The sequence below is a fragment of the Notolepis coatsorum genome, assembly GCF_963971535.1.
Source record: "Notolepis coatsorum genome assembly, chromosome: 6".
Taxonomy (NCBI): domain Eukaryota; kingdom Metazoa; phylum Chordata; class Actinopteri; order Aulopiformes; family Paralepididae; genus Notolepis; species Notolepis coatsorum.
Window position 1 is genome coordinate 153,211,045 of NC_140170.1, and position 22,146 is coordinate 153,233,190.

At 45.0% G+C, this 22,146-nt stretch overlaps 1 protein-coding gene across 1 annotated transcript; it reads right to left on the reverse strand.

The window, feature by feature from the left end:
- Positions 1–12,912: 12,912 nt before the first annotated feature.
- LOC311229696 (cyclic AMP-responsive element-binding protein 1-like) lies at positions 12,913–21,663 on the reverse strand (the record flags this gene model as incomplete). The annotated part of the gene is made up of 6 exons (XM_084315771.1): positions 12,913–13,034; positions 13,697–13,885; positions 14,487–14,620; positions 14,961–15,052; positions 15,364–15,486; positions 21,565–21,663. The coding sequence occupies 6 exons, from the start codon at positions 21,661–21,663 to the stop codon at positions 12,913–12,915; spliced, it is 759 nt and encodes a 252-aa protein (XP_084171897.1).
- Between the last annotated feature and the right edge of the window lie 483 nt (positions 21,664–22,146).

Below are 22,146 nucleotides of genomic sequence, written 5' to 3' on the forward strand. Positions count from 1 at the left end.
CATACGCGTCCATAACGTTGGTCGAGTGCTGCTAGAGCCGCTGTGTATGGGGTAGTAGAGTTGGCATAGGCCAGCGCTATATTGTGCGCTCGGGGCACCTTGAGGTGCTTCAATAGGGTAGCATACTTGTGGCGTTCATCAGCTACATCAACCATCATTGTCTCTAAGCACATCCGTAGCTCCGTGTACTGTGCTCGGTTCTCATGGGTGAAGTCTGGAAACGTCGGTGCGCCAAGGTACGATGCCATGGATGACTGGCACATCGGTGAGCGTTGGGGAAGAGGCCTCCTAGGCGAGTCTCCCCGTGCGTGTCGTCTTGGGCTGGTACTTGGTGGGTACCGAAGGTCGGGTACCCAGGTGCTGTCCCTCGGGGCTGGCGGTGCGTCAAACTCACCCGTGAGTTGAGTCGGGGGTTTGTAGCGCAGGGCCTCGGGGCTGACTTCTGGGCTGTACTGGACCTCCTGGTCCAGAGTACGTTGCTGCTGGTCGGGGCTGTACTGGGCCTCCTGGGCCAGAGTACGTTGCTGCTGGTCGGCTTGACATTCCTCCTCTTCCTCCTCTTCCTCTGCTAGGACCTGGAGTCTTCTGTTCAGTCTCTCGGCGTGGTCCGGTTCTTCCCGGTTGCTGGGTCTCGTATGGACCGGCTGGGGAGGGGGTTCGGAGACGTGGACAGGATCCTCCTGTTGGCGGGGTCCCGGGTCGCTTCGTCGGGTAGGGGAATGTGTCCTAGACCCATGTCTTGACGATCTCTGAGAGCTCCGTGTGGAGTGAGGGGGTGTCGCCATGGCAACCAGTTTGTCCATCAGCTCCGCCTGCAGCCGGTCGCGCTCTGCCTCGCGCTGGGCATGGGCTGCGTCGCGCGCTGCTTCGCGCTGGGCATTGGCGACGTCGCGCTGCGCATTGGCGCTGGCCTGGGCAGCGTCGCGCTGTGCGTTGGCGGCGTCGCGCTGGGCATGTGCGACGTCGCGCTGTGCATTGGCGGCGGCGTGCTGTGCATCGGCGCGGCTTCTCTCAATGTTCTCTTCTGTCTGGAGGCGTCTGGTCTCCAGTCCTATGCGGTCGTCTTCACTCCTTTGTTGCGCCTGGAAGCGCTCTCGCTCGCCTGCAAAATGTTCGCGCTCGCGCGTCTGTTGCGCTTGAAGTCGATCGCGTTCGGTGGAGGCTGCCAGGGTGGCGATGAGTGCTTGCGCCAGCATCTTGTCCGCCGCGCTGGGGGAAGACGCCGTTCGGGGCGATCGGCTCCTGGCAGTACTTGTTGGAGACCCTTTCTCCTGTTGCGTACCGAGGAGATCCATCTCCTGGGTGCGCGTCTCTTCTTGTGGTGGGTCGGGTTCCATCCCGGGAGGGCTTTCTTTATCCTGGAGCGCTCCGGGGACTACCTCGTCGGCGTTGTCGGGGGATAAAGTCGTGTCAGTTCCCTCCTGGTCCCCACCGTGAGCTTGGTCAGTTACATTAGAACCCACTAGGGCCTCTGTTGGCGGGGTAGCCTGGTTGGTAGGGTCGGACATAATTTTACTATCCGCTTTAGTTATTTTATCCGTATCTAATTTCCCTTTAAAGCTAGGTATTGGACTGACAGCGTATGCCTCTAGATAGGGAGGTGGCTGCCGTCTGCGCTGCGGGCGATCTAGCTTAGGAGAACCGTTTGTGGAGTGTTCGTCATCGGCCATGTCAATATTAATATCATATTAATATTACGCTAATTATTATCCGGGGCTCGAAGGACCAATTGTAACTGAGGGGTACAATTCCCTGACTGTATTAATCAAGTATTGGTATCATTAAACCACTACCGTATTATGTACATTACTGGCCAATACCGTACACAGGTATATGATGAGAACTTCTCCACAATAACACGGTTTCCACACAAATACTCGTTTAGAATATTTATTACAGCAAGAATACAAATATACGTTATATTGAATGCGCTTATAAGGCAAAGAATGTGCGTAGGCAAGTCAATACTGAATATTAGGAATTATCTAGGGAATAATGGTAGGGGAGTTACTACCGGTTGTAAGCCAGCAGGGGGAGGCAATGTTCTATACAAAGTCAATGGTTCCACAGGCGACAATTACTCCCTGTGTCAGCGGGGAAAGGCAGCCTCTGTACTCTCAATGTGCGCGCCGCACAGGTGAAGCCGTGGAGTCTCTGCTCCGACAGAGACGGGCTCGAATGATGTCCTCACGGGCAAACGGAGCCTCCAACAACCGGCCCAGGACCAGTTGGAGGTCCCAACTCGGAGACAGAGAACGTTCCACAGACTTGAGACGCCGAGCGCCAAGCAGGAAACATTTCACAAGAGTGTGGCTGAACAATGTTCTGCCCCCCACTCTCGACCATACGCCACTTCCCAGCGTAAGCCGCGTTAGTGGACCGAGCGTGTTCCGGATGGCGTTAACCACAGAAGAGTCAAGACGCATCCCCACCAGATTCACTCTTTCAGCAGCCAAGCCTAGAGGCTGCCCCAGAACAGGAGGCAGAACAGAGTTCTGCGTGCCTGAGAGAGGGCCCGCGGTGACCACGGAACAGGCCATGGCGGGGCCACCAAGAGCTGAATCAGGGCCAGGAACCACACAGCTGAGCCCCGGCCCGGCGTGACCAGGATCAAAGTCCCGCGCTCCTGACGTACCCGCCCCAACAGCTGAGCTATCAGGTGTATGGGGGGGAATGCGTACAGAATCCCGGGCGGCCACGGATACATCGAGAAGGCATCCACCAAAAGAGAGGGGTTGTCCTTCCGACTGACCGAGAACCACAAGGGGCACTGGTGGGACTGTCTGCTCGCAAACAGGTCCACCGTGGCCTCCCCGAATCGATCCCAGACCTGTCTGACTATGTCTGGACGTAGTCCCCACTCGTCAGTGTGAGGACTGCCCCGCGACATCACATCTGCACCTACATTCTCCCTGCCGGGGATGTGGAGAGCCCTCAGGCTGCGCAGATTGAGAAATGCCCATAGCCAGAGCTCGACCGCCACCCGGTGCAAACGGGGGGAGCGTACTCCTCCCTGTCTGTCGATATACGACGCTGACATCATGTTGCACTTGGTGAAGACATCTGCACCTACATTCTCCCTGCCGGGGATGTGGAGAGCCCTCAGGCTGCGCAGATTGAGAAATGCCCATAGCCAGAGCTCGACCGCCACCCGGTGCAAACGGGGGGAGCGTACTCCTCCCTGTCTGTCGATATACGACGCTGACGTCATGTTGCACTTGGTGAAGATGCGAGAGTAAGCCCTGAAAAGGAAGCATAGGTATGTCCTAGGAGGGAAGATCGGGATGCGAATACGCATCCTACAGGTCTATGGAGGTGAACCAGTCCCCCACCTGACAGCGCTTAACAGGTGGGTGACGGTCAACATTCTGAACCTTCCATGGGACAGGTCCAGTATGGGTCTGACTCTACCAACGAGGCAATCGCACCCAAGGGGGGGACCCCGACAGAAGGTGCGGTCTGATACGGGGGGAGCGGCCATCACCCCTGGTGACATAGGCTCCCCCGCTAAGCATCTTTCCGGCTTAGCTTGCTGAGGACAGCCTGCTCTGCAGCTGGACATGCATGGCGTGTGGTCCTCACACTGCCCGATAGGGTGGGTCTCTACACACCGTAGCCCTGTAGTGATATTACTACCACCCAAATTACGTGTGCCTGCTGACCACCGCGGGATCGGAAGTCCAGACGGGGGAGGCACTAACATAATACCCGGCCTGGCGAGGGCGGGGCTGGGGGGAACCCACGCTGCGACCTCCTGGGCCTAGAGTTCCCCCTCTGACAACATTTGTTAGATACAGGGAACCCTGCTCCGTCGACAGATACAACACCAGGCTCACCAAACACAGACGCAGGACGTGTGGTGTGGGAGCCGCTTGACAGCACAGCATTCTCATAGACAGACCCAGGCCTAGCTAGCAACTGGGTGTCAGCCCCTGTCTCCATGAGAAGCGAAATGTGGGGCCGCTTGCTCTTCACTGGAACAATGCGGCCCGCAGCCAAAGGGAACAAATCAGAGCCATGTGTCCCGTAGTGTAGCGGGGGGGGAGTAACCGGAGAGTGTGCTAGACATAGCTAGATGGCAATGTTTTTTTAGGGCGTGCCCATCTAATATAGCCGATCCCTCGGGCCGCTGAGGCTGTCGGCCTTGTGATCACCTGTTTTCTTTGTGTCCAGGGTATCTCAGGCAGGGGAAACATGGCCGCTGGCCGGCTCTCACCTCTGGCTGCGCGGTGTGGGGCAGCGTGGGGCCCAGGTCAAATACAGCCCGCGCCTCCGTGTACAGACCAAGGTCCACCCGCGGAGAGGGGAGCCCTGAGGAGGAGACCTCTCCCTTCCTCAAGGGGAGATTGCTCCAACCAAAGATGCCTGTGAACAACCGTTGACAGCATCCTAGCCCTCCTTATAGCTTGCGGCTAGGTCAAAAGCTGAATAACCTCAAAACCTCGCGCGATGGTTTTGACGTCGGCTGGCCCTAAGGCCCCACCACCGACACCATTTTTGACAGAAAAGCAGCCAATTGAGCAATGTTGCCAGTCGCTGCTAAATTCTGTACCGCGGCGGTATAGGCTTCATTAGCCCACCAGCAACCTGCCGGGCCGACTCGCCTCATGGCGTCGGCCAGGCGGGACACCGTTCCACCGTGTCAGGGCAAAGGACTGATGCCACCTGCTTCACTAAGCACGGAACACCAGTGGTGGCTGCAGACCAAAGTCTACTACTAGTGAAGCACTGCTCCACTAGTAGTCATGTAACAACCTCCACTGCGGTGTGCACCCGTGAAGGGATAAATGAATGAATGAACGAAAACTCTATTAACATATTGCAGAATGGGCTAGCCCAATACACACAATTGTTAAGGGGATGCAGACCAGAGAAAACGTTAGTCCTGTCCACATCAGGGACCCCCATTTTCAATTCATAGATTCACAAAAAGCACACCTGCCCTGAGCCTCAGCCCATCCACCCATGTAAAGGGTAAATAAGCCCCTGTTAAACCCCCAACATTAGACACCGATGGACCGTCAGCATGAATGGTTAAGAGGAGGGAAGACAGTAAAGACACCCCTCGGCGGGGTACATGGGAAGAGCACCCCAACATTGTAGCATTAGCTGCGTGCTAGGATACTTGGAAAAACATCCAAAAGAGTCATGTTTTCCCAAATATCCCGCCCCCTGTGCCAATACATCACTCGGTCGTCTCACGAGACAACGAGCAGTATTACCCATGCTAGTATCAATGCCTGATAGCGCAGGCCCTACCTGTGCACGACTTAGCTCGACTGCTAACCGTCGCGCGACGTCCCTCGGTCCGCTGTCACGAGACGAGGAAAACCCAGGACAGGACCGCTGCGCTGTTAGGATGTGCCGAGAAGGTTCCGGGGGCTGGTGAACTTCTGGCGAATACCCAACATTGTGTAATTTCTCCCTACGTTTCATAACAACCAGTTCACGAAGTGCACTGCTACTTCCGTGTTTGGAAACAAAATGAGGAAGGGTGAGGCGTGACCACTTCCGGCGTCATATAGGGACGCATGTGGGTGGCGCGGTCACGTGCAAGTGGGTGCATTTGTTTTTGTTTCGTGTGCACTCTAGGTGCGAGGAGGTAAGAGGTTATCTCAGTAGCAGAGCGAGACGCGAGGCCAGTTGAAATGTAACAGAGGAAGCCCTTGACATCCTAGTGGAGCAGGCTAGACATGGAGTTGTCAGTAACCCCCCCCCTCCTTTTTACTTGTTAAGTTTGCATTAATAACAAGCAAGTTCTTCAAACATCAACAATATCACCAGTAATATTCACAGATTGCACCGAGACCGTCTGGTACTTCCCTGAGTTATCAGAGCATCTTTCCCTGAAGTTTACTCCCCCCCAGAAGAAAAGAAACGAAAAAAGAAATAATCCTCCTACTTGTGCTTCAAGCTCTACACGTGCTAGTCTCAGTCATGCAGACATCCCACTGTGAACGTGGGATGTATAATCAAAGCTAGGATATGATGTCACCCCCTCCCCCTTTCTAAATGGATATAATGACTAGATTAAAAACCAGATGTCGACCATTTTACCTCTAAAATCATTCAAACATTTATTGGAGCTGTGAAGTGGGGACAATCGTATATCTCTCACGTCTTTGATCGTGTAGAAGCTTGAGTAAAACACGTGTTCAAACTCAGGACAAGGAGATATTATCACAACGTGTTCACGTTTAAAATACACCTCTTCCGATCAGACATATGGGAGTTTGGCATGACTGAAGGTTACATTGGAACAGAACACGATTAACGCCCCCTCATATATTCACGGGAAGGAGAGCGACCCTCCCCCAAAAAAGCTAAATAACAACAATTTATTTACATGTTAATAGCAATGGTTCATCATAGACAACTAATCCACTACAATGAACCTATAAATTATTGCAAGGAGCACATGGTAAGCACAGAATTTCAGGGAGCATATGAAATCAATTTGTGAAAACATCTTAATGTAAAATCTCCCAATTTCATACTATTTGTGGGAGAGATGTGGGAGGAACTTTACAAAAACTTAAGTGATACTTTTTTTTTACTTTCACTTATGCCTGCAATGAATTACTTGTAATTGTCAATCAAGGACAATTTAGATGATCTTTTCTTTATTTCATAAATTCAAGCAATGCTATTGGCTCAGGTTTGCAATTGCATTTACAAAGGCAAATTGTTCCAGTGATTCAACATAGAAAATAACTCCATTTCTAGAGCGGTTTAATGGAGAAGAGGTCCGTAGAGGTTTCAGAAACACAACAAATTGATTCTATTTTATTACAGCTGTTTCTTTTTGTAGTGTTCAAATTAATGTATTACAAAATTGCACAAAGACAAAATAAACAACTCAGAACTGTGACTGTGGACAGAAAACGGTAAGTGCCATTTGTTCAAAATAATTGCATTCTATGATGTACAAAAGCTAAGAGGGAAATAACTGTTTTGTGTTGCAAATTCCATTTGCACTAAGGGGAGGAAATTAGGCCATTTTACTCGCCAAATGCGAGTATTCTTTATGTTTGGCGAGTGATTCGTGAAGAGCACTCGCCACACTGGCGAGTAGTAAACAAAACAAAACAAAAAAATCATTCTGCAATCTGCTGATTCGCTCACTGGCACAAGCCAAACTCTGACCCCTCCCTTATGATTTCTCCCATTTGCGCCTCATAATAATAACCAATGAACATCATCGTTGCGCTCTAAGCTCCTCCAATGAACACTAGTTTTCTAGAAGATGCCGCCCATCTAGGGGAAGTGGACGCGAGACCCTCTCTGATTGGTTTAGCGCCGAAGGGTCTCTTCCGCCTAACCCTAACCCTAACCTTAACCCTAACCTTAACCTTAACCCTAACCCTAACCCTAATTCTAAGCATAACCCACTTCGAAAGAGGGCCAAAGCATAACCACTTTGAAGCAGAGAATATATATGTACAAGGCGGAAGAGACCCTTCGGCGCTAAACCAATCAGAGAGGGTCTTCGCTGTACGCGGCGCGTTATTTTTATCACTGGTTAAGCTTAGGCGACTCTTTCGAAGTTGGTTAAGTTTAGAGTTTGGAATCAGGGCTGGTGTTCTATCGCCCTGCTCTAAAGACAAACTCTAACCTTAACCAACTTCGAAAGAGTGCCTAAGCTTAACCGGTGTAGAAACAGGCGTCACACGATTGGGCGCACCAGAAACGTCAGTGGCCAATCAGAGAGCGTCTGCGCAAAATGCGGCTATGGAAAAAAACAACGCATACGCGGCTAGCCAATCAGAGAGCGTTTTCGCACACATAGGCTACAGAAAAAACACTTAAGGCAACTAACATGTGCTTCCGCATTGCTCTGATTGGGCAACTGACCCCACGTGACGCTACGGCTCGTTGTCCCCCTTACGCCGGTAACGCGCGCATGCACATTTTCGTTTTGACGGCACTCAAACGCCAAGCAAGGCTGCTTGCGGAAATAGGCTGCTCGCGGAAATGTAATGTTATGTTCGAATCCGTAGAATACATATTTATCAAAACAACATATTTATCAAAACAACTACCAGATTCACTCATAACGTTATTTCGCGTGACAACACAGCCCAGCTGTCAGAAACTGTACATTGTAACGTTATATAATGTTATTTCACGTTTTATTCATAACGTTATTTCGCGCGACAACGCAGCCCAGCTGTCAGAAACTGTACATTGAGGGGGTTTGAATCACTGTACATTGAGGGGGTGCGAATCACTGTTTACACTCCCCACAACTGTACATTGTAACGTTATATAACGCAACGTTTCAAAGCCCTATCGAACGTACGCAAGCTCTACTGTCTTTAAATATAAGCGTTTACACAGTACACTCCCGACCAGTGGTGCAGTGGCAAATTGACAGTAGATCAAACGCTCCACGCGCGTGCGCGTGCGCGCGCATGCACAGTTTTTTTTGGCTGCTCTCGTCCTGCAGCTGGATACTATTGCCTCACAGCGCGGCCGTCAGCGCGCGGCCCAGAGAGCGCCGCTGGCTCTGCGGCTCTGCAGCTGCATGCTTCTCCGGGAGTCCGGTTGGATAATGCCATGTAAAAAGCGATTGCGCGTACTTCAGCCTCAGTGACCGAGGTATAACGCCGTTATACCGAGTTATACCAGCACTGCACCACTGCTCCCCACTTACTGTAGAACGCAAGCTCTACTGTCTTTAACTATAAGCGTTTACACCATGGACCGCGGAACCGGTAGGGCCAGTAGGGCCGTGGCCCTACCAACTTTTGGGGTGTAAAAAAAAAGAAAGAAATATATATTTAATTTTTTTTTTTAATTTTTTTTTTGCTCTGCTCAGTTTTGGCGCCCTCCTCTATATCTGCAACCATTATTTTTACATAAAAAAAATTCTAACATAAGGGAAAATGAGCCAAAAATCTAAAACGGTCGGTCGGTCTGAGCCTCAGCTTTAGGTGTTCACAGTCTTTCTTTCTTCTTAATTTTCTTTTAAAGCTAATTTGCACATTCTTTTATTGTTTGTTATTGTTATTATTATTATTATTGTGTGTTAGCTAAGTTGTTTATTTGTTTTAATTCTTTAGTGTGCACTTTACATTTATTCTTAGCTCTTGTTCTTGCTTGTAAAAAATAAAGGTGCAGTACTTTACTGTATAACTGTTAACCCTTTCACTGCCACACGACGGAGTGTTAACCCTTTATTATCACACAACCGACGGTCGCAGTGAAGAGGGTTAACCGGTTGGTAGCGCGGCGCCTAGGGCGCCAAATGTGCTAGGTCCGCCCCTGGGTGTATCAAACTCAAACATTATGTAAACATTAATAACAATAATAATAATAATAATAATAATAATAATAATAATAATAATAATAATAATAATAATAATAATAATAATAATAATAATAATAACATTAATTAACATTAACAGTCAAATGTATATCAGCAAATAAATGTACGTCCGTGCAGTGTGCAGTGTGAGTGCTGCAGGGATCTATCAAAGTCCAATCAACCAGATGACCCCGCTGTTCTTGCAGGTACAAAACGGATACAGGGAGAAGGTACATCTCAGAGAAATCGGTCTGTTCATTCCAAGTGGTTCAAGGACCACAGATGGCTAACGTTTTGCCAAACAAGAGCAAAACTGTTCTGTACACAATGTCGTCTTTGGACAATGAAAGGACTCGGTTCTGGTTTAAAGGATAACTCCACTATTTTGGGAAATTAGCTTATTTAACATCTTCCCTGGAGTTAGACAAGAAGATGCATACCTTTTTTGTCTCTGTGCGTGCATTTTAGCTTTGGGAATAGATGCTCCGTTAGCATAGCTTAGCTTCATCACTGGAAGTGAGGCAGGACAGTAGCCTTACAGTGCCTTACAGTGTATTGCAAGGTCTGACATTGACCAAACTTGATATGCATGACCTTGGTGGGCTCTAGGTCAACTCCTGAAAAGGGGGTCAATGTCAGACCTTGCAATCAAAAGTTAGGGGCGCACTGAAATTATGGCAAGGGTTATTAGCCCCCTAACTTTTGATTGCAAAGTCTGACATTGACCCCCTTTTCAGGAGTTGACCTAGAGCCCACCAAGGTCATGCATATCAAGTTTGGTCAATGTCAGACCTTGCAATACACTGTAAGGCACTGTAAGGCTACTGTCCTGCCTCACTTCCAGTGATGAAGCTAAGCTATGCTAACGGAGCATCTATTCCCAAAGCTAAAATGCACGCACAGAGACAAAAAAGGTATGCATCTTCTTGTCTAACTCCAGGGAAGATGTTAAATAAGCTAATTTCCCAAAATAGTGGAGTTATCCTTTAAGCAAAACCAACGAGAATGCATTTTCAGTGCTTGGATTTCAAAATTGGAAAAACGCTGTACATGCCTTTAAAAAACACGAGAGTAGCAAATACGACAGAGAGGCCATGGACTACCACCAGGTACACGTTTCCTACCAACGCCCTACCAACTTTTGGAGTGTAATTCTTTTTTTTTGAATTTTTTTTGAATTTTAAATTAATTAATTAATTGGCCATACCTATTCCAAATGCGTTCCGCAGTCCATGGTTTACACTCCCCACTTACTGTAGAACGCAAGCTCTACTGTCTTTAACTATAAGCGTTTACACTCCCCACTTACTGTAGAACGCAAGCTCTACTGTCTTTAACTATAAGCGTTTACACTCCCCACTTACTGTAGAACGCAAGCTCTACTGTCTTTAACTATAAGCGTTTACACTCCCCACTTACTGTAGAACGCAAGCTCTACTGTCTTTAACTATAAGCGCTGTGGAGCCTATGGTCACAAGTTTGAATCACTTCAATTCTTTTTCCTGCAACATATCCACTCTTGAACAATGAAAAACTCCTTTTTCTTCTATTTACAAATAAGAGCAGCTTGAGATGAACGTTATTTCGATTGATATGAATAGCTAGTTACGTTTATGTAGAGAGATGATAAATTAATTAAACGTTAAAAAAAAAAAAAAAAAAAATTGAAGTGATTTGAACTTGTGATCATAGGCTCCACAGCATGCGACGTTCTCCTTCGAGTCGGATGAGAATGACAAGTGGGCATGAGGCTAACGATTCCACTCACTCAAGTCAAGCAGCATTAGCCGGCTAGCTCGTATGAATGTGTATGCATGTGAATGAATGTTGGTGGTGGTCGGAGGGGCCGTAGGCGTTGATTATTCGCCACGCTTCCGTGAGTCTGCCTCAGGGCAGCTCTGGCTGCAATTGTAGCTTACCACCACCGGGATGACTGTGTATGAACGAATAATGGACTCTGTGAAGCGCTCTGAGTCAGAGCAACAGTCAGTCAGAGAAGAGCGCTATATAAATCCAATCCATTATTATTATTAGCTACCTAGCATACAACAAGCTATAACGCGCGTTCAACATAGTGGGCGACTATACTGAGCGGCTTTGCTTAAATGCAGCCGAGTGACATTTTATTATTACCGAATTATTACCGGGTTTCCCCCCATATCACCACTTGCCCATATGCCCTTCACAATGGTGATGTTGTCATACTTGTCATTCAGAATACACCTGCTGAACCCCTAGCGTTGACATGAGATTCGATTCCAATGTATTGTCATCATACAGCACAAGTACAGTACAACCAGAATACGTTTGGCATCCAACCAGAGTGCAAATGTAACAAGTCAAGTTCAAGTTGTTTTATTTAACTATTACATTACAGTGAAATGCTTGGTTCTTTCACTGCCCAGTCCAACCTAGACCAGCCCAACTTTCACTGCCCAGTTCAGCCCAACCCAGTCCAGCATAGTTCCCTCTTTCATGTTAATATGTGATATCCTAATATTTTGAAGATTAGAGACGGTGTGATTAATATATGTTTTATGCTAATATTGTGAAGAGTAGACACTTATGAATGTTTTATGGTAATAAATATTTTAAAGAGTAGAGACACGGTGTGATTATTACTATGATTGAAAATCAATTTAGACGAAGACATACAAAGAAGTAATTATCACAATTAGCGATCTGTTTGGCTGGTAAAAAAAAATCATAGGGGAGCTCCAGTAGCTCACCACGTACCGCGAGCGCTATTTCAGCGCCGGGGACAACCGTGCTCGTCACGGATCTGGGGTTTAGCGAGTTCGAATCCCGGACTGCAGCCGTGCCTTTCCCAGAGTGTCTTCCCCCCCATCTGAACCCTTTCAGCCTGTTTCTGTCGGTCGACCTTGACCAGAATAAATGCGATAAATGTATAAAAGAGCCAGGGGAATGGCCAAAGTTAAAAAAAAAAAAAAAAAAAAAAAAAAAAAATCATATACTCGCCAGTTAGCTGGTAAGCCAAAAAGTTAGTTTCCTCTAAATCTAGTAGCAGGCCAATGATTTAATTCTTTAAAAAAATAACCTGGTAGAGTGAAAACAGTCATCATATTGGTTTTTAGCATTCTCCTAAACCACTATCATAAACAATTCAAATATTTTCTGTCCCATTACAAAAATGAACTATAGTAAAACTAGTATTTCTGTGTTTTACACATTACTATATAAATCGTATCTATCACTGTAAAAAAATATATATATGGTGGTAAACCATACAAGTGTAGTATTTATATGGTAAATCTATAGTGTGCACACACAAAAAAACCTGAATACTATAAATCACTATAGTATTTCTGTGGTAAATCTCTATAGTGTGTACGAAAAAACCCACAGGAATACTATAGTTCATTTTTGTAGGAAACGATCTGGGAGTTTAATCTTGACAGTCCCCTTGACAGTCCTCTAATGAGCTCCTCAAGTAGGAGTTTCATCCTGATGGCCCCCGTCCTAGTAAACTTTGAGCTCCTCAAGAAGGAGTTTAATTCTGACGCCCCCGTCCTGGTAAACTTTGAGCTCCTCAAGAAGGAGTTTCATCCTGATGGCCCCCGTCCTGGTAAACTATGAGCTCCTCAAGTAGGAAGTTCATCCTGACGGCCCCCGTCCTGGTAAACTATGAGCTCCTCAAGTAGGAAGTTCATCCTGACGGCCCCCGTCCTGGTAAACTTTGAGCTCCTGACGGCGAGGAGTTTCACTGGGGGAACGTAACGCATGTGGAGGTTCACGCTATTTCCCCCAGATACCCTCCCTACTGAACAGGCGCCAATTGTGTTAGTAGAGACGTCTGACCGCTGGATTCCATCCAAGAGTCTCTGCGGTGGTAGACAAGTGCTTAGTCTACTGCGCTACCCAGCCGCCCGTGATAGAAGATTTTGCCCATATCACGCAGCCCTATCTTCCCTCTGGTATTGTATTGTTCTCCTGCTAGGACCCTGACCCATTGATAAAACACTGCATCAATGTTTGTATTATGCCTAGTGCCGCAACGGCACCCAGTAATTAAAACATCAAATATATACCTTCATCTCCTGATCTACTTTTTATTCTGATGAAGCTACTATTGATAAGTAAACGGTTGTTTTCAAGTTAGCGCGTCTGACATTTGACAACAGAAGATTGCAATTTGACTATAAAATTGGATTTTGTGCTTTGGGTGAATCTACTATCACACTTTAGATAATACGACCAGCAAACAAGTCGGCGTGCTTGGTGTGTGATTTCACATTGCGAATTTGACTGAATATGAGCAAAATCCCATGTAGCAGGTCAAAGTGTTAGACATTACCTGTGGCCCAGCTGTGTACTCTATAGGATTATGTGGCTGGATCATGTGATGACTTCATCGGTCTCACTTACCTTGTACAACCACTTGGTTGCTAGGCACCAGTATCTGCTGGCCATCGGGTGTTTGGGCGTACTGTAGGATGGTAGTGCCTTGCTGGGCTACACCGTCACCAGAGTTGGTCATGGTGAGAGTCTGCAGTCCTTGAAGGCCTTCAGCCCCTGGGCTGGTCAGTTGAATTGTGCCATTAGCGGCTATGGTTACTGGGAGAAACATATGCAGGTAATTAGAATGTACAGGTCACTCAAGTTAGACTTGCTACGTAACCACTCAGGACATCTCTTCCACCAAACCAGGGTTCTTTCATCTCATCAACTACAGCACTCGCTAGCAGGGCTTGACATTAGCTTTTTGGTAACTGGAGATTGTAACATGGACATAAAATTGTAACATGGACGTTCTGATGTGATCAAGTGAATGAGATGATTTTCAATTAAGCAATGATAATATCTTAATTCAGCAAGTCTGCTGGTGGAGACTAATAGTTTAATTTTGTGCACAGATTAGGGTTGCCGTGTTGATGTGGAACTTTACATGAATAATAAACTCATGACACAGGAATTTTTTTTTTTTTTAATTAGGCTCGATATCTGTAGAGCACTTCCTTTGATCTTTAACAGTATCGGCTTCATTGATCCGCTGTGTCTGTCCGTCTACATCTGTTTTTAATTGATTTTCAATGACTAGTATCCATTTGTTGGACAGACTGAGTTCACGTTAGGTTCATTTTTTTTTTTTTACATCTATCCAAAAGGAGATGTGAAAAGTTGTTGCAGTAGAGAATAATATAAGAGAGATTCTTACTATACTGGCCACTGCTGGTCTGGTAGTCGTAGATAGGTGTGGTCGGTATTGAGATACCCGTCACGCCTGAGACCTGGTTGTCATCTTCACCTTCATTACGCGATGTCAATTTCGCGAATTCGTTTAGGATCTTCCTATAATCACAACAAGGGACAACATTTTTTCTTCTTCTTTTTCTTTTACTTTATAAAGCCCCCGAAAAGGTTATATATAGTTGTCGGAAGCAACAAGAACACAATAAGCACTCACACAGCAACAATTATACAGTTCCCATTTAAAAAGAAAAAGTATGAATTAAAAATGTTTAAATAAAATAAACAAAAAAGAAATAATACAAAAAAGGTTGCTCTAAATGGTACATTTATATAGCGCTTTCATCCAAAGCGACCAGTCGACTGCTCTACCTCCTGAGCCACTGTCGCCCAGTGCTCTAGAGACTGTCTATTCAGATATTGGTATTAATTGGTTTCATACCTAAATGAGGGGCTTCGGGCCATCTCTTCCCTGTTCTTTTTGGCTGCAGATCCGCTGTCTGATGAGTCTTGTGAGTCGTTACTGTCTGAGCCCTGACCCCACATGAAAGAGACATTATTATTATAATACACAAACTAGTACTAGAGTGTAGTGCTAATCAGATGTATGTAGAGTTGTAGTATAATAAATAAAAACAGCATGACTACTACTGGCCAGCAGCGTACTAGTAAGAATAGGATACATATAGTTATAGTAAAGGACTATGTGCAGGTAAGTACAGAGAGGTGAGGATAGGTATATATGCAGTGAATAAATATATATATATATATGGTATATACAGCATTATTGTACATGCTATCATACAGAGCTATGGGTAGCCCTGGGTATGGGAAGCTGGTCTCACCTGTGCAAACTGCACCTGAGGGGACTGGATGACTGAGGACTGGGCATACTGGATCACACCCTGAACCTGAAACTGACCTCCTGGGAGCTGCACCACCGTCACAGGAGAGCCACCCAGGGACATCTATATATATATACATACACACACACACACACACACACACACACACACACACACACACACACACACACACACACACACACACACACACACACACACACACACACACACACACACACACACACACACACACACACACACACACACACACACACACACACACACACACACACACACACACACACACACACACACACACACACACACACACACACACACACACACACATTAAATGTTGAATATGTTTACATAATTTAAGAGTCCACAATGCCAATTGTGAGTGCAGTAGAAATTAGGAGTGGGCAGTATAATGGTTGAAACCCGTGCCACAGCAGGTTGGTTGGAAAACTGGTGAAATGTAAAAAAGACATGTTTAACATATTAAAAAAAAAAGTCATATTTGTTGAGCTTTTCAAACGTTTTGGAAACAACGTTAAACCCTGGGAACAACATTATGAAGCAGAACAAGACCGATGGCTGTATTGTGGGCTGTTTTGGACAAATTACCAAAATTATATGCATGTTTTTATTGCCATTCTCTGAGTAGTGTTTTGATTAGTGATTGACGATGAGCATATCACTGTTAGTGGGCATTTGTGCCGTGTGGTGAAATGAGTTTGGTCAATTATAAATCCCATCGTTGTGGGCATACAGTATAGTGTTTACTTGGCTTTATTGTCATGTCAGAAGATGCAACAATATTTTCTGTCGGTGCATTGCACATGGCGTTTGTTTTGGAAGAGAGTGTCTGTGTCATCATTTTCACAATCTCTGTCTCCTCCTGGTGTCTGTACTGTGGACATGAGTTTCAGTCAGTTTTACAAGTGTTGCTACTAATTAGGGATCTTAAAGCACATGGCAACAGCAGAAATGAGATATTGCACAGAGTCACACACAAACACGCTATGGATTTTATTATGTCTTGCTTCGGACATAATGCACACAGCAATATACTTGATGCTTAATGCGTACTGTCAATCAAAAGTCAGTTACCATTTCGAGGGCTTGGAGCAAAAGGGGCGTAAGTGACATTTTCAGAATTTTACAGGAGAGCAAAAACAAACTTTTCATTGATTGTAATTATTTCATTAACAACAACATATTTGAGCCATCTACACTTTTATAGAGATTAGGCTAAAAGGAATTCATATAAACAAATATATATAAATTTGAGCCAAAACGTCACTTACGCCTTTTTTGCGCCAACATTTTATTACTTTTTCTTTGTTCTTAGGGCGTAAGTGACATTCAGAAAATATGTGATACTGGAACAGAGACAGAGTAACAAGCCAAAATAAGTTTTTTTTATCCACTTTAATTCTCCCCATTTTTTTCAATTTTTCTCCCATCCCAATTTCGTAGTATCCAATTCTTCCCTCCCCTGTCTTGAACGTTGCTATACTATGCCTCTCACTGGTCGGCTGTAGTGAGGACAGAAGCCTTGCATCACGTGTCCCCTCCGGACTCCGGTACACAAGGAGGCAGCCTGTCGCATCTTTCCACCGCAGCAGCTCAAACTCTCAGTGGCGAGGAGTAACGCGTGGGAGGCTCACACGCTGCCCCCGCTACTTCCTGCTTCTGCCGCACCGGCGTCACCAAACCGACCTGTAGGAGTTGCTGTCCACAACGTCCAATCCCCACCCACCGGCTTTCCCACCCTCTAACACTTGCCAATTGTGTTAGTATGAACGACCGGCCAGCCGGTAGCAACGCCGAGAGCTGCTGGGCTCGAACCCAGCGTCTCCTGCGTTAGTGGCGAGTGCCTTGCCCACTGCGCCAATCAGCCGCCCTGTATTTTGTTTATTTTTGAACATCATTAACAACATTGTATATATTAATATATATTTTAAAACATTTTGTACCATTACTTTATGTATGTCTTTACTTATCTAAATTTCGTTAACCCCATGTAAGCAACCCCAGGAACCCCATGTTATTGACTGTCATTCTCAGTTTAAATGTTTGAATTTTTGTATATGAATATTTAAAAACAGTTTGTACCATTACTCTATTATTATTTAATTATATCAATTCAGTTAACCCCATGTAAGTAGTAACCCCATGTTATTAAAAATGTGTCATGCTCACAGTTAAAATGTTTGAATTAAGCATAACTTATTTGTGCCTCAATGCCTACATCTATAGTTGATTGGCTGCTACAGTCTCTAGCATTCAGTCTTCAACCTTAACCCTTTCACTGCCGCACTACCAAACGGTTAACCCTTTCACCGCGACAATACACAGAAGGTTAACCCTTTCACTGCCACACAACAGCAGGTTAACCCTTTCACTGCCACACTACAGAAGGTTAACCCTTTACTATCACACTACCATCTCTCCAGCATCCTCCACGGCCTCTAGCACCTCTCCAGCTTCCTCCCTGGCCTCTGGCACCTCTCCAGCTTCCTCCATGGCCTCTAGCACCTCTCCATCTTCCTCCACGGCCTCTAGCATCTCTCCAGCTTCCTCCACGGCCTCTAGGACCTCTCCAGCTTCCTCCCTGGCCTCTGGCACCTCAACAGCATCCTCCACGGCCTCTAGCACCTCAACAGCATCCTCCCTGGCCTCTGGCACCTCTCCAGCTTCCTCCGCGGCCTCTAGTACCTCTCCAGCTTCCTCCACGGCCTCTAGCACCTCTCCAGCATCCTCCATGGCCTCTGGCACCTCAACAGCATCCTCCCTGGCCTCTAGCACCTCTCCAGCTTCCTCCACGGCTTCTAGCGCCTCTCCAGCTTCTTCCACGGCCTCTAGCACCTCCCTGGCCTCCTCATGCACAGTCACAGTGCTGTCTAGCCCTTCCAGTTCCCTCAGCAGCTGTTCTTCATCTGCATTGATTGATTGATTGCAAACTTTATTAACAGATTGCAGAATGGGTACAATACAGTATGGCTCAATACAAAACAACTGCTAAGAGGATGCAGACCAGAAAAATACTTTCATCTTGTTTACATCAGGGTCCTCCATTTTCAATTCATCAAGACAAGTGTAGTGCAGTGCAGGTGTGGCTGCCTCAACTTGTGCCTCAAATGGAGCCTTATCTGATTGAAAAATACTGAAATTAAAATGTAAAAAATAGACACTGTATAATGTAATTGTTTTACATTTTCAGAAAACAAAGAAATATATATTATGTTTGATATTATTTGTATACTGTATCTTATATGTTTCATAGCCTACATAAAATTATGTATTTCATAGTTAGTTATACATAGAGCTAGGATATAGTTAGTATGGTTGTGATGTCTAGATTCTAGCAAATAGCTAGTTCCTTTGGCCAGATTATCATGATCCTTTAGCCTGAACAGTATATCTAGCTAGCTATTACTGTATTCTAGTCTTACTACCATATGTATTACTACCATACAAGCTATAGCTAGGTCGCTAGCTTGCAACCTAGTTTGCAAGTTAGAGTCCTGTTTAGCAAGCTAGTTTGCGCTAGTTTGCGCTAAATAGTTAGCAAGCTAGCTCATGCTAGCTATGTAGTTAGTAACATAGCTCATGCTAGCAAGCTAGATCGCATTAGCTAGCTACCAGTTATGACTTTGGCCAATGATCTGATCAATATATGTGTTTTTCTAGCTTTTGCTAATCCTACTAGCAAGCTAACTAGCGATCTAGCTAGCGAGCTAATTAGAGTGAGCTAGCGCAAGCTAACTAGACAGCTAGCTTGTATGGTAAACAAAATATTGATAGCTGTTTAGTTAGAAGCTAGTGCTATCTAGATAGATAACAATAACAATGAGAAAATTATGCATTTGGTCAATATTTGTTTTCAGATTTATCATTTAATACTCAATGTTGCCATTATACAGCCATTTCCTCACCATCAGAATAATGTTTTTCAATTCATCATCTGTGGGTATATCAAATTCTCAAATTATATGCAGTAAGACTTGTTGTACTTTTGTCTTCTTTGCCTAAAGTGCGCAATTTTTCTGCACTAAAGGGCTTAAGTGCAGCTCTTGTATGAATTGTCATTGCACTAAAGGCGTAAATGCACTTGACCTACACTTACGCCTTTTGTGCACCAAGCTCAATGCACTTACGCCTTTTTTGCGCCAAACTCAATTGAAGGTTTCCACTTACGCTTTTATGTTTTCAGCCTTTATTTGAAAAAGTTTGATTTATAGTGAACTTATCTTTTTACCATTTGATAGAGCTCATCAATAGCTTTAAAATGATATATAAAACTCATTTTCGCCCGAGGTGTCACTTATGCCCCTTTTGCTCCAAGCCCTCGATTTGTAATAACTCCATGCAACTGGAATGGCATGTCCATATCAATAGTCAATGAACGCTATGCAAAGTGGGCGACATGTTGTTTGCACAATTTGGAAATGCACGAACACAAACCGCTGTTTTTATCTTTTAGATAATGCCTATTCCAAAGCAACGTATTTATTTTTTTGCGGTATGCTCTCATGCTCCACAGCTAGTGTCTTCTTCCTGCAACAACTCACGCGTTGTGGGATTTTAGAGCGATTTCGGTTTCAGTGTCACAAACGAGCACTTTTGGTGGATGTATTTGATGGTAACAAAACATTTTTATAAATAAAAATCAAGCACCCTCAAAAACCACTTGAGTTCAGTTGAAACGGAGAGTACTTGAGTAATCGATTACTCACGGCCATCGCTACTACCAATGATGAGTAAATTAGAGACATCATGCAGGCGCGCTGTATTTGTATAGTTAGCGAACATTATGCATTAGCAAGCATTGTTGTGTGATGATGAAATATATAAAAACAAAATATATATTAAAATAGAAATATACCATTACCGCCCACCCCTAGTAGAAATGCTGCGACAGTAATAAAAAGCCTGGATTAAAGCTACTACAAGGAGAATATTAATCAACAATATATCATGTCATTGGCATCGGTTGTGATACCAGGGGCGTCGTTCTGGCAAGGTAAGATATATATATATTTTTTTATTACAATTTTTTATGTTGATTTAGAATTTGAATGTCAACATTATGAACGAAGCTTCGAACTATTCGGTACAGCCCTAGCATGTTTTGATATTGTCAATTATCTCACTTTTACTAGGTGACTTTTACTGTGACTAACTGAAATATGCCCAAAAAAAAGGAAAATGGACATAGGGAAGTTTTTTAATCAAAGGGCAGCAGAGACAAGTGATACAGGGACACAGGTAAGGTCTGGCTTAGTGATTATAATAGTGCAGTTCAGCATTCAGTAACCCATACTTTTTGTGAATGTGTTTTTGATACTACATTCTGTTGAACACACACCTCAAAACCATACCTAAGGAAAATTGGCTCAATTACAAGAAAAGTAAACAGTTATGATATTACATTCTGCATAATTCGTATGCAAAATATTGTGGTTCCCTGCTTTAGTCTGTTGACACATTTCTATACTAAAAATGCTTGTGTAGTCCTGTGTCATACCTAAATGTCATATAGCTGAATTGTATAGAAACAACTCACCAAAAGTGACTATTGCACAACTGATTTGACAAAAAAAATCCACCAAGGGGGGGAAACCCCCCGTCACCCCCCCCCCTCCTCGCCATACCTTGCCTTTTATTGAAACGACGCCACTGTGTGATACCTTGGTAAAATCACAGTAAACAAATGAGACCATTGCCGAAACAATTTGCTTTGAAGAAGCTACGAGAGGGTAAACAGCCCCTTCTAATCGTAAATGTGGAATTATTTTTGTTGATGAAGACAGTTTTATTTGCCTCCTTTGACTCCTGCTGAGCGAAACCTGGTGTCAATTCAAGTCAAGAGTTTTATTTGTCACGGCATACAAGCATACAGTGAAATGCGGGGGGTCCACAATATCAACACAAAATAGAGGCCAACAACGGGCCGGTCTCATTAATTACCTTTCATTCTCAGTAGTCTTATCACGTTTCTGAAGTAATCCTGCCAAGGTATGGACATTGAATTTACAATGATATATTGATGTGAAAATGTTTCCTTGTAGTACCTTACAATCAAAGAAGAGCTACGTAAGCCTGTGTGTGTCAAATCAATACATTGTGTTATGAAATGGTCATTCATTCTTGGTACACTGATTTTCAAATGAAATCAGATATCTCTTTTACCTGTTGGGCTATCTGTGAGATCTGAGAGGCTGTGATGTTGGTGGGGATGGTGACCAGCTGGGTCTCTGTGCCATTGGTTCCCTGCTGCACTTCTTCCATGGTCACTAAGAACATATCAATTGTTGTTTTTATTATGTGACAATATCGCCAAATAAGACAACCAGATGTATGGGTACAAGATTACACAGTGAGCCTATAACCCCGCAATCATGCTTGTCTGTGAGACACCGCCTGTGGGGTAGTGTAAGGACAAATTGGGCTTCGGTCATAAATAAAGGAACGATCACTGATTAAAATCGTGTCAATTCAAACAATAGTTTTTTCCATCTAGCTACATAATTCAGTTAATGCTAGGTTAAACGCAGCTAACATTTACTCGTGGGGGGGGGCCGGGGGGGGATCAACTTCCTCTTGAACAAATGTTGCGTTAACTTGGCTGATATAATCAGCCAGGCTACATTGATAGCTCGGTAACGGTTAGCCCCTTTCGTGACTGTGATGCAAGCCCTGCTTGAATATGCAGTCACTTATTCCCACGTTACTAGCCATGTTAATGTGCACCATCAAGCACTGCTTAAAAGC